General features: G+C 41.2%; 1 protein-coding gene across 1 annotated transcript in view; it reads right to left on the reverse strand.

Annotated features, from left to right (window-relative positions):
- The window catches only part of LOC308571906 (von Willebrand factor D and EGF domain-containing protein-like), a 199,572-nt gene that overhangs the window by 29,517 nt on the left and 153,300 nt on the right, over positions 1-16,755 (reverse strand). Inside the window, exons 23-26 of the mRNA XM_081167541.1 lie at positions 10,204-10,299; positions 8,743-8,838; positions 5,721-5,816; positions 4,279-4,374 (exon numbers count right to left, since the gene is read on the reverse strand). Coding sequence (XP_081023667.1) covers positions 4,279-4,374; positions 5,721-5,816; positions 8,743-8,838; positions 10,204-10,299 — 384 coding nt within the window. The remainder of the gene's footprint in view (positions 1-4,278; positions 4,375-5,720; positions 5,817-8,742; positions 8,839-10,203; positions 10,300-16,755) is intronic.

Consider the following 16,755-nt stretch of genomic DNA (forward strand, 5'->3'; position numbering starts at 1 on the left):
ATTTCAGTAGGCCTACTCTGACGTATAACTAAGCTGGAAAGAAGTCTTTGAATCGTTAGAATCACTGAATCATAGAACTGTAGAGTTGGAAGGGACCATGAGGGCTATCTAGTCCAACCCCCTGCAATACAGGAATCTTTTGCCCAACATGGGGCTTGAACCCATGACTCTCAGATTTAAGAGTCTCACGCTCGACTGACTGAGCTAGCAAGTCATGGGTTCCTAACTGAAAAGTACAGAGCTATGTCACAATTGTGCATTACTTCGACTTAAGAAATGTCTGTTTAGCTTATGCTAGTCTTTATTTTTAAAAATCCGAGACTTTATAAGAAGGATAAACATTGTAAAGCCTATATGCCATGTTTCTCCAACCTACGCCAAAAAGTATTGTGTATGTTTTCCTCTTTAAAAAACAACCCACAGCTTCACATTGCGAGGGGCGGGGAGAGAAAAGCCCATAGGCTAGAGAAAAATCCTTATGCTGCTGACCCCTGCTTTAAGAGGGTAATAAATCAATGTTCAAGTAGTGTTATTTCTTTAAAATTGAAGTATGGCTAAATATTGTTCTGATATATAATTTGCCATGAAAGGCATTTTCTTTAAGAGAGCTTTTGTTGTTTGGCCCGGTGTGGATGCTGAATAATGGAATTCTCAGCAAGCAGAATATAGGGAGCCTGTACAGTAACTGATGCATAATCATACATTTTGCTGTCAGCTCTGGCATCCTCTTCATTTTGCTTGCAAGAGTCTGGATAGCATAATCACAGTGTGGTTGTTTGTCAGCAAGCATAAAGTGTTGAAATCTCTGCACTTCAGCTGCCAGCCAATCCAAGATGTGTGATTTACATAACATCCCCCCCACCGCCCTGCTCCAGCGCTATATTTGTTTACACCAACAATCAACATCCACTTTCAACCTGAATGCATTTTATTTAAAATTAAAGACATAGCAAAACAACGATAGAACAAGACTGAATGACAAGAGACATGGTGAAGAATATGTTCTGCCTCGCGCAACGGCAGCTGCCGGAAAAGGTTCCATAGAAAGCTAAAACAAACAAATAAGCTGTGGAAGGAAGGAAACGAGGCCATAAGCGGAGCACTTCCACAAACTCATAAGTGAATGAAGGGTGATTGTCACCTCTCACTGTTGTGCCCTCCTTATGCTTAAAGTTCTTTCGATTTAAGGTGATAATAAGAAATTTATTGGTCATCGTTTCAAGCTCACTTGGTTTAAAAAAATATTACAAAGAAGGGATAATACAGAATACAACAGTGCATTAAAAGTTAGAATAGGGGTCACAGAATCAGAATTGTGGAGTTGGAAGGGACTCATAGGATCATCTAGCGAACCTCCCTGCAGTGCAGGAATGTGCAGCTGCCCCATACAGGGATAAAACTGTTAGAATTCCTGCTCCATGATTGCAGTCATGGGATTTTTGTCTATCACATGACGGTATATGTTTTGACTCCACAGAGTGGGAAGTGACGGAGACAGGATGTTTGTGTTACCGTGTTCCGTGAAGAGGGACTATTGTCCTTTGTTCTTTTTCTTTTTGCTGTCTGATGCTGGAGAGAGAGGGAGCCATGTTGCAGTGCTCCGTGTGTGTTTATATGTAAATACAGTAGATTAGCCAAAATGCTGAGTTGCTGAGGTCTGTCACGCATGATGCACAAACTTTGCAGATCCCTAAATGTGCCGGTGTTGGTTGGCATCAGTTGCTGTGATGTTCGGGCTGAAGAAAGCTTATGAAGCACCCGAACAATTGACCAGGAGGGAGGGAACATGCCAGTCAGGCATGTGTCTCTGCCAGAGTCCTACTCGAGTGTAGGCTGAACTCCTGACAAAAACTTGCACTCTTGGCATTATCAGCAGCATGCTCTAACCAGCTGAGCTGTAGTTGCTTGGCAGGGGAGTCAGCTTTCCACAAGTGACTTCCATGCATCTGAGGCAGGGAAGAGGGACCCATTGTCTGTGTGTCCCTCTTGGCTTGCCAGGCTTCCCCATTTGGCCCACAAAGCCATACTCATGCACCTTACACCTGGTAAGGGTGGAGTTTGCCCAAAGATCACTTTGTGCAACTCCCAAAGTGCCTGACAACCAGCTGGCTCTTGGGAACCTTTGTAGTGCTGCACAAAACAAGGGCCCAGCACTAAGCAGGATCACTCCCCCTTCACATCAGCCTCCAAACGTTTTGCATCCTTGTGGAGTATCAAATGCACATTTGTGAAGGCAAATATACCCATGGAAACAAGAATAGAAGCTACGGGGGATGGGACAGAAAGCAGGACAAGGGTTAAGTGCTCCTCCCCCTAACATTTAGCCCTTCCAAATTACCTCTTGCTGAAGTATCCATTGGATGCTCGCACCAGTGTTTCCAACTCATGTGTAGTTCTAGCCTTAATCTAGGAATGCATGCCAAATACACTTCATGGTTACTGGGCAGCCACAAACCATTTCTGTATTGGTTTATTAGTCACAGAAAGAATTTGATGAGTGTCTATTCTAAATCTGAACTATTCTGAACTAATGAAATGTGTAGTATTCATAGAACCATGGAATTGTAGAGTTAGAAAGATCTACAAGGGTCATCTAGTCCAACACCCTTCAATGCAGGAATCTTTCATCCAATGTGGGGCTCAAACCCACAATCCTGAGATTGAGTCTACCAGCTGAGCTATCCTATTCAGCTAAGTTCTCCTCAGAGTCAACCCACTAAAATTGCAGAACATGACTAAATTAGGTTCATTACCTTCAAAATAAAAAAATTCCTTCCAGTAGCACCTTAAAGACCAACTAAGTTAGTTCTTGGTATGAGCTTTCGTGTGCATGCACACTTCTTCAGATACACTGAAACAGAAGTTGCCAGATCCTTCTATATAGTGAGAAGGTGGGGAGGGGTATTACTCAGAAGGGTGGTGGGAATGGGAGATTGGCAGATAGCTGAGATGAGCCTGTTGACGACTCTTAACGACTGTAATAGGTCTTACAGGAAAAGGCAATTCATTACCTTCGTTAGGTCTTCCCTGAGGAAAACCTGGTTGACTACCACTCAATATCCTGAAAGCAGTGTAAGCAATAATGTTTAAGTAGGTACAGTTAGCTAAAAGAGAGGGAAACATCTCAGCATTTCATGTTTCTTCAGAGCTGTTGACTGAGAAACCTCACATGTAAGTAGGCAGAAATGCAACAATACTGCCCGGTCTGCTTTGAGAAATGGAAGCAATATATTTTAAAGGTAGAAACAGCACTTTTTAAATGTACCCTGACCTTAAAAGCTAGATGTCAAACTTAAGGCATTATCTATCTATCTCTGCCCTCCCCACCATTTCTCCCTTCTAGGTTCTTCCAGCCATGGGCTTCTATTTAGTTGTGTATTTTTGCAACAAAGCAAGGATGGTGCTTCATTGTTCTCTCAGCTGAAGGGATAATCAATGCAATATGGGGAATAAGGCAGCTTGCATGGCTGGAGGGGGATTCTGAACTGCTTTTTTCTTTGTCTGAAAGTTAAAAGTCCTTTGGAAATATACAGCCTTTTCATGCCATGTGTGGTTGCTTCACAGTTCCCTCCTTGCCACTTTCAAGCTGGTTTATGTGCGTGTCAAGAGAAGTTCGGGAGAATGAATTTTCGCCTGTCTTAAATTCCCTGTATGACAGACATAGGAAGTTGCTGTGGAATTTGTACAACTGCCAAAATAACAAATCTCCCATAGGACTACGGGAATCAAATGCGAATAGATATGCTAAGGTGTAGAGAGAATTATGACTGATAGGAAGAAAGAAGTAAAGCAAAAATCTTATTAGCTAACTGTATTAATTAGGCTAGAAAGATAGCACAGTGACATTTTAGATGGTCTTAGTCAGAGGCTGTGGATTGGGCTTTAATAATTTTCCTCACTACGTTTAATGCCATCTAATTAGCTCATCTCACCCTGCAGATTTGCTCAGTTCACTTGAAATGAATTTAAACATATACACAGACAAGATCAGAACAAAATAGGCTTAAGCGCTTCCCTTTCTTTGATGCCATGATAGCGCCATTAATACACTGGGACATGGTCTAAGCAAACCTCTGGTAATGGGATGTACCGCCTTTTGTAGTGAGGCTGCCAATATGCGTGCCACGATATAAAAATTGAAGATTAGTACATTAGTACATTAATCCAAGCTAAACGTCCTATTTAACGTGCTTGGTAATAAGAAACTTCCTTAGGTGAAAATGCATTTCTAAGGCAGGATATATTTGAAAAGTTAAAGAGGAGTGAAAAAAACCTTACTTTTCTGACACCTTCTTCCAACATAACCTTCCATGCAGGAGCACACGTTGTTTCTCATACACTGTCCATTGTTTTTACAAGGAGGATTGCAGAAAGCTAATTTGAAAAAGCAAAGAAAGAAAGTAAATGCCTCACTACTAATGTGACTGGAAATTGCAGCATAATCTCTAGGCAGCATGATGCTATGGAATGCAGTACCAGCAAGGCAGTGCCTAGAATAATATCCAAGACTCCAGATTGGTGTAGCTCACGTTTCCACAGCTGCTTGTTTCTAGCCATAAGAGTTGCTGTGGCATTGGGGGAGAAGGAAATTATCATGTTTTCACACTGAATTGAGGTGCTGTGGTTGATATGACCTGGACACAAAGGGCTAAAGCCCCTCTCCTCCATGCCATATTCCCAATCCATCTTCCCTCCTCCAAACTGACTTGGTGAAAAAGACAGAAAGAAAAACCCTATGAGGGAAAACTCCATTGCAAATCATTCATTCATGGTTTTCCAAACTTGGATCTCCAGCCATTTTTGAACTACAACTCCCACCATCCCTAGCTAGCAGGACCAATGGTCAGGGATGATGGGAATTGTAGTCCAAAAGAGCTGGAGACTCAAGTTTGGGAAATCCTGCCTTAGTCAATAACACCACATGAAGATTGTTTTTTGGCAGTGGTCTACAAATGCACAAAACAAAACAGGACAGAATGATATATATCATAAATTGTATAGTAACTAAAACATCTGTGACAGGAAAAAAAACTATTGACTGCTCTCACACATTAGCAGGGAGGAGTAAAGTGGGAACCATGTTTCCTGTGACATGCAAACACCGTCTTTTTGTGATTAGATTAGGTTAAGGTTAGGAAAATATGCATGCATTTGTAACCAAAAGTTTATATCAGATGCCTCCGTTCCCCACCCCCATAAGAGAAGAAAAGATCCAGCTAGACTGTTTCTATGGGTGTCAAAGCAACTCAGTTTGTGAAAGTTCAGCCCCTGATAAAGAAGAAAAGAAGACAAGTAGTTTATAGTCTGACCTCATTTACACTGAATTTATATTAATGTGAGTAAGTATCAGGCTATTTCCTATAATTGTGAACATACTGGGTTGTGGAATAATAAAATGCTGTCTTCTACACTGTGTAACATTTTGCCAACGTATACTTTGAAGTTCAGTTAATTACACATTGCAAAACCGTCTGCAATGGTACATTCAATATATTTTTCACACATTCCACTCTGTTGCAAAAAAGAAAGTATAGAATGTATCACACAGCTTTCAGTTGAGACATTATTCTACACATCCTCTAAACAATATGCCGCTACAAGGTAGGTGACGTGTTCTGGATAAAACTGTGATGCAAGTGGATGTAGCAAATAATTGATGAAGATGGTAAAGTAGAGGAAAGGTATATTTTCACCAGTGGGATTCTGTTTTTCCATCTTACCGAATTGACACTGAGGTCCAAAGAAACCATGAGGACAAGCACACGTATTCGGCCGAATGCAGGTCCCACCATTTAGGCAAACCGGATTGCAAACAGCTGCATACAATTGAGGAGAAATTCATTGGTTAGTACACAACCATAGATTTTTATTCCTGGTTTTTCATAAACGATAAAGAATCCTTGTTTTAAACAAGGGTCACAATCCGAAATGGCACCTAAAACAGTGCTTCACTGTGATCAAGACCCCCCCCCCATACCAGCAGTGTGTTTTATTTCTTAATTGTTTTGTAATCTTTCTCTCAGGTGGGCTTGTATTCCTGATGCATAATGTGTTCCTCTTTGGGCAGTTTTGGATGGCTGATCAGTGGTTTCGGGGGTGGAGTGGGGAAAGAGGATTAGCGTAAGCAAGTTAGGCTTTCCCAGCTTGTTGGAAATGTGGTGCTATTGAGATCTTCCATACACTGACATAACTTCCATTTGTTCATAGCACATAAGAGGTGTGCATTGCATTTTAGCATTGCTGTAAAGGATTTGAGGAGTCTGTCAAGAAAATCTATAAACCACTTAAACCGGCATTTGTGTGCACAAATCATCTTGGTCTCCTATTGGACAAAAACACCTTAAGGGAACCCAGGCTTGTTTTATTGGTTTGTGGATCAAATGAGAGGGTTTATAAACATGCATTTCAAGATCTGTCATTTGCTCCGAACAAACCATCTTGCGACAGGCTTAGTAATTTATATGAATAAGATAATCATTTCAGCATGTATAATCCTCCCCTGAAATCCATGAGCATTATATGTGGGGCAAAAACAATGCAGGACAGCACTCTATGGGCACAATCTAGAGAAAGTAAGGTTCACTTAATTGCCATTGAAACTAATTGTGCACAAGTACTTTAATAAAAATGTGTGTCTCTTTTATCCCTAAATGCACACACATTGTTATTGCAGAAAAGATTTGCAGGGGCTGAAAAAGACAGCAATCTAACAGTCCCAGAGATTTTCTGAAACCAATCAACAGTATAACAGCAGGAATGTACGGGGCAGGGGGACAATGCTGTGCTGCCACCTTCCTGACAGCTGCATTGCTACTGATTACTGGGGCAAGGAAAGAGTAGTGGCAAGATCAGGACTGCATGGGGACACTGGCAGGTGCAACAGATTCACACTGCTGCTGCTTCTGTGCAGCCTCAACCTTCCCACCACGCCTGCCCCATATTGTCTCAGCAAGCAGCAGCAACGCCACAGCTGGGAGGCTGGTAGTACAGCACTGTCCCACTGCACCAGACACTCCTGTAAATTTATTTATTTATTCATTCATTCATTCATTCATTCATTCATACATACATATATACATACATACATACAAGTATTTGTATACCGTATTTTTCGCCCTATAAGACACACTTTTTCCCCTCCAAAAATGAACAGGGAAATGTGGGTGCGTCTTATGGGGCGAATGCAGGCTTTCGCTGAAGCCTGGAGAGTGAGGGGGGTCGGTACGCACCGACCCCTCTCGCTCTCCAGGCTTTAGGAAGCTATCCGCTAGCTGTGGGAGACCCAGCTCTCCCAGGGCTAGCGGAGAGCTTGCCTGCACCCAGAAGCTTGCGGCGCGCTGAGCTCAGCACGCCCCAAGCTTCGGGATTAGCGCAGGGGTCCGCTAGCCCTGGGAGAGCCGCGCGGCTCTCCCAGGGCTAGCGGACTGCTTGCGCGCACCCAGAAGCTTGGGCGCGCTGAGCTCGGCACGCCCCAAGCTTCTGGTGTAGTGCAGCGATCCGCTAGCCCTGGGAGAGCCCCGCGGCTCTCGCAAGGCTAGCGGACTGCTTGCGCGCACGCAGAAGCTTGGGGTGCGCTGAGCTCAGCACGCCCCAAGCTTCGGGATTAGCGCAGCGCACCTGGGGGGGAAATAAATTTTTTTTCCCTTTATTTCCCCCCCAAAAAACTAGGTGCGTCTTATGGGCCGGTGCGTCTTATGGGGCGAAAAATACGGTACCACTGTATCCGGGAGACATACAATTTTAAAATACAAAGCACTGTTTGAAAAAATAATAATCAGATAATCATTAAAGTGACTGGTTAATAAGTACAGATAGGGTGAACTTACAGAATCAGCTGTTTGCCAAAACCAGCCCTTTAGAACTTTCTTCTCCATTATAACAACTTACTTTTAAGGAAAGGCCTGGTGCTGTAATGTTTTTATTGTATGTGATCTTTCAGGTGTGTGTGTGTGTGTGTGTGTGTGTGTGTGTGTGTGTGTGTAAAAACTTCAAGTTAATCTGGTTAATCAAAAATAAATCAAAAATAAAATTCAATAGCTGGAAATCATCTCTGTGAGCTAAAAAAAAGTCTTCAGGAGATGCCTAAAAGTCAAAAGTGTGGACACCTTCCAAATATCTTCTGGAAGGCCTTTATAATACAGGGAACAACCAACAGTGTTCCTCTGGATGATCTCAACCATAGAACTGAGATGTATGGGCTCAGGTGGTCCTTACCAAGACAAACAATATTGACAATAAGTGAACTTCAGGTTCTCTGGAAAAGGGGGAGTCACCAAACACTTCTGCAGGTAGCTCTAATACTTGTTGAACCAAAGAGAGATGCCCCCATACAACATGCTCTTTCAAGAACTACATGCTACAGTTCCTGAGCTCTCAATGGCATTTCCTATGCACCGGTAGAAGGAGCCAACAGACTGTGACGTTCAACTAGTGGCCAGTGGGATTGGCACGTCCCATAATAGTCAAGGGCATCTGAGATCCTGGAGCAAGAGCAAGAACCCACATGCAATATACTGTAAAATGTGGCTGTAATTATAAATTAGACAGAACCATAAGGAGACTGAACAGTGGAGCTTAAACAATGCCAATTAGCCCTCTGATTTTTCAAAACAGACAACACAGAAGGAGAGGGGGACACTGCTAGAAGTACATGCTGGACCTAGACAAATGATGGCTGGGCGTTGCCTCCAAGTGAGGGTGTTGCACCCTTAAGCTACAAAGGATTCTGCTGTACATCTTTACCTGTCTCACACAAAGGGCTGCTCCATCCAGGTTTGCATTCACATTCATCCGGTGCAATGCATTTCCCACCATTGTGACAATGCCTATTACATACCACTAAAAAAACAAATTAGTCCAAGGTTATTTGAGCAAAGTACAAAGTACTGGTTTGTGTTTTTTTGCTTCAAATTGTGCTGATCAAAATCCAGAGCAGCTATGGAAATTTTCTCAGCCCATTTGCTACTAAAACTGAAATGAGAATGATATGTCGCTTCCTTTTGTTTCCTGTTGAATTATAGACTATGAAAGGATTTATACAGAGGCACTTTTTAAATATTCCAGTATTATAAGTGCAGATATATATATCTCCATCCTGGGTAACCTAGTGTTCAAACATGGAGCAAAGAGTGCTATTCCAACACTATAATACACATTTGTGGTTTAAAGGTAATATAGACAGTTTTGTTCTAAGGCAGATTATTTTGCTAACCACCCTTAACAATAGTTTGAACCTTAATGGCAAAGTTTGCTACTTTTTATTTTATCTGAGTATTTTTGCATTTGCTTGCATAGCCTTGAATTCCATAAGCATTATTGTACATGAGGCTTCTTCTAGTGCTCATGCACAACAAGGTGGGCAGACTTCTTATATAATTGTAATGTGCTTTAGGAAAGCACAGCACAGGGGTGATATTCAAACTTAAATATATTTGTAGACTCTAGCTGCTACTGATGTACGTTTCCGAGCACAATTCAAAGTGCTGGTGCTGACCTTTAAAGCCCTAAACGGCCTCTGTCCAGTATATCTGAAGGAGCGTCTCCACCCCCATCGTTCTACCTGGACACTGAGGTCCAGCGCCGAGGGCCTTCTGGCGGTTCGCTCACTGCCAGAAGCCAAGGTACAGGGAACCAGGCAGAGGGCCTTCTCAGTAGTGGCACCTGCCCTGTTGAACACCCTCCCACCAGATGTCAAAGAGAACAACAACTACCAGACTTTTAGACGACAGCTGAAGGCAGCCCTATTTAGGGAAGCTTTTAATGTTTGATGCATTACTGTATTTTAATATTGCTTTGGAAGCTGCCCAGAGTGGATGGGGAAACCCAGCCAGATGGGCAGAGTATAAATAATAAGGCCTAAATGAAAAGGCCTCTGTTCAGTCATCTTACTGTTGCTCACCAGGCACTGGTGAGACTGGCACAGGGCAAATGTACCAGCAGAAACAATATGCCGCTCCTGTTGGTGTGTTTGCACAATTCCAACCTTACCACCACCACCACCACTTCCTCTCTAACTCCCAGTAAGCAGCAGTGATGTTATCAAGCAGAGGTCAGATGAACAGCATGGCCTTATCACAGTGTCCACTACTACTTATGAAAACTAAACGTAGGCTGCATTCTAGGATAATATGTTGAAAATACAGGGATGTCAACAAAGAAAATAATTAAATTCAAGAAAGGCAAAATAAAAACAGATGCACATACATGTTTCACATCTAGGACCCACAAATCCATAAACACAGGAACAGATATTTGGAGTGATGCATGTTCCTCCATTCTCACATGAGGGATCACAAAATGCTACATTAAAATACAGAAAGCAGATAATTAGAGATTTGATACAGTATAACAGGTTAGCTACAATCAGGAGCCCCAGTGACCTGCACTCTGTTATTCTCACATAGCATTTTTCTATATTCCACGACTGCAAAATATGAACCTTCAAGATTTGCAGTAACAGCACAAGTCAATGATTAGAAGAGAGGGCATCAATAGCTGCGTCAGCACCACCTCCTAGCATCTGAAGGTTACACCAGTATTTCAGAAACATTACGAGAGTGCTAATTGCCCATATTTATTTGTTTGCGATATCTGACGTCTGCCTACTCAAGAGTTCCAGGCGAGGAGAAAACAATAACATTAAAATCACAATTGACAATAAATCAATCAGCACCATAAAATTAAGGCCAAACACCAATAAAACAGATGGCAGAAGCAAAAATGAAACATCCCCATACCACCACCACCACCCACCCAAAAATTGAGCAGAGATGTGCATCTTTACATATCATGTTTGCCCAATCTGAAATAGCTTTTGAGGTGGCATCTTAGAAATGAAGGGAACAATTCAGGATGACGTTAAGGCAATTGTTCAACCACGGGAAGCATTTCAGCTTGCTAGATGGAACAATTCCTCCTTTCCTCACCCAAAACACTGTCCCAGGGGTTCTATTGGGAACCTCATATGTACTAGGAAACAGACGAATTATGAAAGGGTGGGGCGTTCCTGTGGGAGAGGGGGGGTATTTTGGGAGGGGGCTATTGGTTTTTGCATTAATTACTTATTTGTGTTTTTATCTTGTGAACTGCCATGATATCTTGAAGAAGAAGAAGAAGAAGAAGAAGAAGAAGAAGAAGAAGAAGAAGAAGAAGAAGAAGAAGTAGTAGTAGTAGTAGTGGTGGTGGTGGTGGTGGTGGTGGTGGTGGTGGTGGTGTCTGGTTTCCACCTACCTTGAAAGTCTCAGAAAGACCTGCAGCTTAATCAATTTATTTTTAAGGCATAAATTGGGCTGGTGAAATTCAGCTCCTTCTCAAGTTTCAGGTGCCTGTACTCTGACATATGGGATCCTCCTTAATGAGGGTCCTGGTTGCACGCACCCTCGCTGGGAGAGTTGTTGCTGGGCGTGGCCCAAGCCTTAACCATTGGACCCCAGGGTTGAGCCAGGCTGTTTGGGCCAATCGGGGCGGTTGGCATGATTCCTGGGGCCTATAAAAGCGGCAGCACAGCATAACTGGGGGAACCTGCATCATGTTGCCAAACACACACCCCTCCCTTGGGTGCTGCTGCTTTGGCCTTGCTTTGGATTGGGTCGCCTGCTTTGGAGCAGGGGCTGGGTAGGAATTTTTTCCCTTTGGCAGATTGGATGTAGCCACTTGGTTTTCGCCTACCCACTTAGCAATCGTCACAATTGGCGGTTAGGCATTGGCTTATTGAAGTGTGTGGGAGGGGAGGTGCGGCCATCACCTGCCCCTCCATGAATAAGGGTATTCCGGTAAAGGAATCTGGGGGTCCTGGATCTTGTCCGAAGTCCACTTGAGGGGCTAGGGCCATGTCAGGACCACAGGGTGAGCTTCGTTGGTCTTCCTCAATGTTGCTCCCTCGTTTGGTGTTTACCCTTTCAGACTTCCAGCCAGAGAGTCTGTTGCCAATGCCTAAGCCAACACCGCTCACTTTGCTGTAATCAATAAAGTTGTGGCCTAAATTTTGCCCAATAACTTAAACTAAAATTATGTGTCAGTGTGAAGTTATTTTCAGGGGAAGGGCTTGGGGGCCTCGAAGCGCAACCATCTGCAAGGTCTTTTAAGTCATTAATATTTTGGTGGACCCATCTTACAAGGCATACTACTTCTCTCTTTTAAGGTACAAACCCAGTTGAGAAGCCATCCCCTCTTTGCAACAGTATTTGGCTTCTGCGTATTGATCAGCATAATTGGACAGTTCTGTGATTCTGAATGAATTAGTACAAATTTTAGAAAAATTGAATTGCAATGTTCAGTGAAATCCACCTACACCTTTCCTAAGAGAGTTGCAACAAATTTGGCATTTTTACCATTAAATGAAAAGAAGACGAGCATTTTATATAATGATGCAGATAAGTAACCATCCAAATAATATCATAGTATATGGTAGAAGCAGCTATTGTTTTATGAAGTGATACAGTCAGTTATATTGGGGTGGAGATGTTCCTGAAAATTGTTAGCTATTTTAACAACTACTGTCACATTGTCCCTGTAAGGCATAAATTTCACCAAGTATTATGTATTTCTTTTCTCTTTGTGAGTCATCTTTCTCTTTTCATCGTATCTTAAATTGTGAAGGGCACTGCATTTTTCACTTCCCATGCCAAATCACTTCACCTATTATTTCACACATTTATACAGAATATGAAATTAAAAGAAATCTGCTGCTTGTTAGGAAGCCAGAGTTGAAAAGTGAACATCCTGGTTAGAGAAAACATAAGAAAGATATATAAAGTATAACTAGCAAGCTGTCACCAATAATAAAAAAAATTTTTTAGTACTAAATGGCTTTCCAAAGCCTGCTCATGTCTCTTATGTGACAATTTTCTCCCCATCCTACAAACTCTCCACAACTTATTTTTTTAAAATAAAATGACCCATTTTTGCTCACATTTTCTTATGTTGGCAGAAAATACTAATAAGGAGAACATTATTTCAGCAAATTGACAATTTTATTGCAAAAAATATATATCGAAGTAAAGCTTTTTCCAAACTATTTCCACCATATAAGGATTCAATGCTTTTTGGTTTCAGTGGCCTTTAAAATATCAGGGAGTGATGATATGGTCACCACAACGTTTGATTTCCCATTTTTAATGTGAGAACACGGAAACTGCTGAGTGAATGGGGAGGCATCTCTTGTGAGCCTAAGGAGATTCCTGTTTAATACAAAAAATGCAAGTTACGGGGTGAAAAGGGGGGGGGGCTGAAGGGGGAAAGATACGAAACAAAAGTGATGTCAGCTAAAATGGCAAAGAATAGAGGAAATCTCACTCCTCTGTTCACCTCTTGATACCTCCGCTCAATTCTCAGATCACCCCTAATTGATCATTCTAGATTGGGAAAGCAGCTAAGGCTCATTTAGATTTCCAGCCCAAAGTTTTCCATGCAAAACTCCCCACAAGTTACCACAATGGTCAATCTACCCACAATCTAATAACATACATAAAACAGTTACATATATAAAACCAATTCTCTTTATATAAGCAGTTTGAACGACAACAGCACATTCATAGAATGAATTGAAATCCAAAACATATACCAACTGGGATAAACATTTTAGAAGGCTTGTTGAAAAAGGAATGTGTTTAACAGGCACTGGAAAAGCAATAGAGCATGTAGGTATTAGTGAGTAAAAAAAAAGTTTAAGGATCTAAAATAAATGCATCACATTTTCCATATTATACAAGAACAAAGAAAGTGCAGAAGCTCCTGTCTATACTGCTGACTTTTGTTTCTGGATGGACACACTACAACCCAAGCACAGCTATGCTGAAATCATGGAACTGCCCATTGTTTGGGTTGGGAAGGGAGGGGGGGAGAGAGAAAAGAAACAAATAAGTTGTATATCCAGATGGAGATGGGAGTGGGAAGTTACTGTATCATTTCCTATCTGCTCAACTGAGAACAACATTCACAAGACTTGGAAGCTCCAAGATCTTTTCTGGACTTCAGGGTTTTTTAATTAAATAATAATAATCATTTTCATTTAACTCTTTAATTCACTGTCTTCTTTGTATCTAGTGAATCTCCCAATCATGTTGAAACCACTGCCTTCTTTTTGAGTGGCTTAGTTCACTTCCACCCAATTTCTCTATTAGATGATGTGATAAGAATCATCACGATAGTCCTGTAAAACTATAAATGCAATGTGCTCAAGGACTCATATAGTGTGAATTCACTGAACTAAGTGTAATTTACATCGAAATAAACTTGCAGATCTTTAAAAATCACTTTTTTTTAAAAAAAAATAAAACACCAGGCCATATTTGCAGACCTCTCCTACATAGCATCTGGGATACTCGCAAAAATCAGTGCTGTGTGGTTGCACTTATTTTGGCATTCAGAAATACAAACAGCTTATGTAAAATAAAATAAAAATTAACGGTAGATTTATTACTGAAACTATGATTAGCATAAATGAAACAGCCTATGCAACATTCATCTTGTTACTCTGGATGCGTTCTGATGAAGGTGAAGCTGCATTCGGTTTTTTACTTCACCTAATTAAACAATTAAGGGAGATACAACCTGTTCAAAACAGACCACAGACGTCATTAGAGAGTTTCATGTAATTACTGATCACAGTCCCATCAAGTGCTGTTGCTGTGCAATCACTATTTAAAATGGATGTACATGAACAAGAGTGGTGCCTGGCGGATAATAGCCATAGTAAATTATTTATCAACATCTAGAATAATTACATGATAAAATAAAGCCTGATGTCTGGGGCCTGCGGACAAGCCCAGTGATTCTCAACATTTAACTGCATATGATATGATTGAAGGAGGTACTCTAGATTATGTGGTTTATGGACTGCGGCCTATAATAAAAGCTAACACAACTGTGGCAAATGGATGGCAGCCTTTGTCCAATAGAGGTTGCTGTTTCTAATAAGCTTCAGTAAAGCGTACCACAATATTTTAAGAACCATATTAGGCAATGTAAACTTTGAGGCATGGCAGCTCAAAGCTGTCATGAATACAGATGAGAGGTATGAGGCCAATTTGATTAAGACATTTGAATTTATTACTGAAATTTAAACTAGTAAAATACTAGCGTTAACATTTTATCTCAGCCATGAAAAGTTGCCTCATTTTAATCTTCCTTTGGGCAACAAAGCCACAGTCATTATCTTTGTACATCTATCTGGATATTCCATTGTAAATATGCCACCGGTATAAATCTCAGGGGAGAGGAATTACATACAAAATACAATTATTTCTTGCATGTATTCATAATGATGAAAAGTTAATTTTGTCAGGCACAAGTGCTACTCAACGTTTAGCATTCTTATCCTCAATTTATTCCCTCCACAAGACATTTATTTACTGTATTCTACAGTTCTCTGAAGGCCTCATTTGTCAAGAACATTACTGTAGGATTTTGCATTACTTTATTGTTTTAACACTCTAACTACCTCAGCACCCTGGCTCTCACCACCAGGAGTTAGCAACTACTACTACTGCTGCTGCTGCTGCTGCTGCTGCTACTACTACTACTATCCTTAAAGATTAGCTAGTTCAAGCAGACACAACAAAATATCCAGTCTAAAATATTCTAAAAACCTAATTTTTAATATTCACATTTTGACATGCAAAAGCAACAGACTCCACCTTGAGCTATCACAAAGTCTGCCACCTGGTACCTCAAAGAAGAAATGTCTCTCCATATCCTTGTAATAAACTGTGCTTAAATGCAGTCACTGAAGTGAGTTTAAAAAATGGAAATGGGATTGCTAGGCCAGACTCAGTTCTATCAGCCTGAAAGAAGTGGAATGGTACCCAACTTTAATCACCACTTAAAATAAGGCTTGTTTGATATTTTGTTGGTTCTTTGAGAAGAGTACATACACACAAACACTTCATGTCATAAAGAAAGAAAGAAAACGGCAAGAGCCTTTTCCTATTTTTTATTCAGTGCCGCACGTATTCTGGTGCACTGCACTGTATTTCAGAAGCACTACAGATATCTCACTTGCAGATCCTGCATAGGTAGAATATTCATGACTCCTTATGCCCTAAATCAGTGGCAGCTACCCAAGATATGACATGAGTGATACAATAAGTAACTGTGTAAATGCTTTTTAAAAGAGAGAATAGCAGGCACAGAACAGAGCCCTAGCTGGTGTGTGTGTGATGGTTTTTTTCCTGTAACAATTTCATAAAATTCTCATGATTTGGGAAAAATGCTTCTGTAATTCTGGAAGCACAAAACTGGGGGGAAGGGGAAAGGAAGAGAGAGAAGTGAAGTGAAGGGATTTGATGGCATGGGAGAACGAAGAAGGGTCAGATAAGAATAATGTATCTGTGGAGGCAGTTGCTAGCACAGAAGGCTGAAGGAAGGTGGGAAAAGGAAATTTTGAAACAGGGAGTTTGGTTTTTGTTACCAGATTAATTTATCTGAGCCCAAGGATTTCACACACCAGAAGATCAAGGGCCACATTGGGGAAATGTTTGAATGTACAGTATGTGGCATGATTAGGGTCTGGTGTTATTTTTCTTCATTTCTGTAAACTTTGAGCTTTTAGAAACCAGTGAAAGGTTTTAATTGCATGGAAGGCTTCTAGTGTGGGTGGATGATGGATTGTCTTTATTTTAAAGGAGTAGACTTTTGTGCAATTGGGAATATAGTTTGGAGACTAAAGATTTCACACTGTATGGAAAATCAATGGCTAAATTTTGGGAACAGAAAATAGTGCGTGTGTATATGTCTGTCTATATAATTTTACTAGAT

Source organism: Podarcis bocagei (assembly GCF_964188305.1).
Source record: "Podarcis bocagei genome assembly, chromosome: 1".
Taxonomy (NCBI): domain Eukaryota; kingdom Metazoa; phylum Chordata; class Lepidosauria; order Squamata; family Lacertidae; genus Podarcis; species Podarcis bocagei.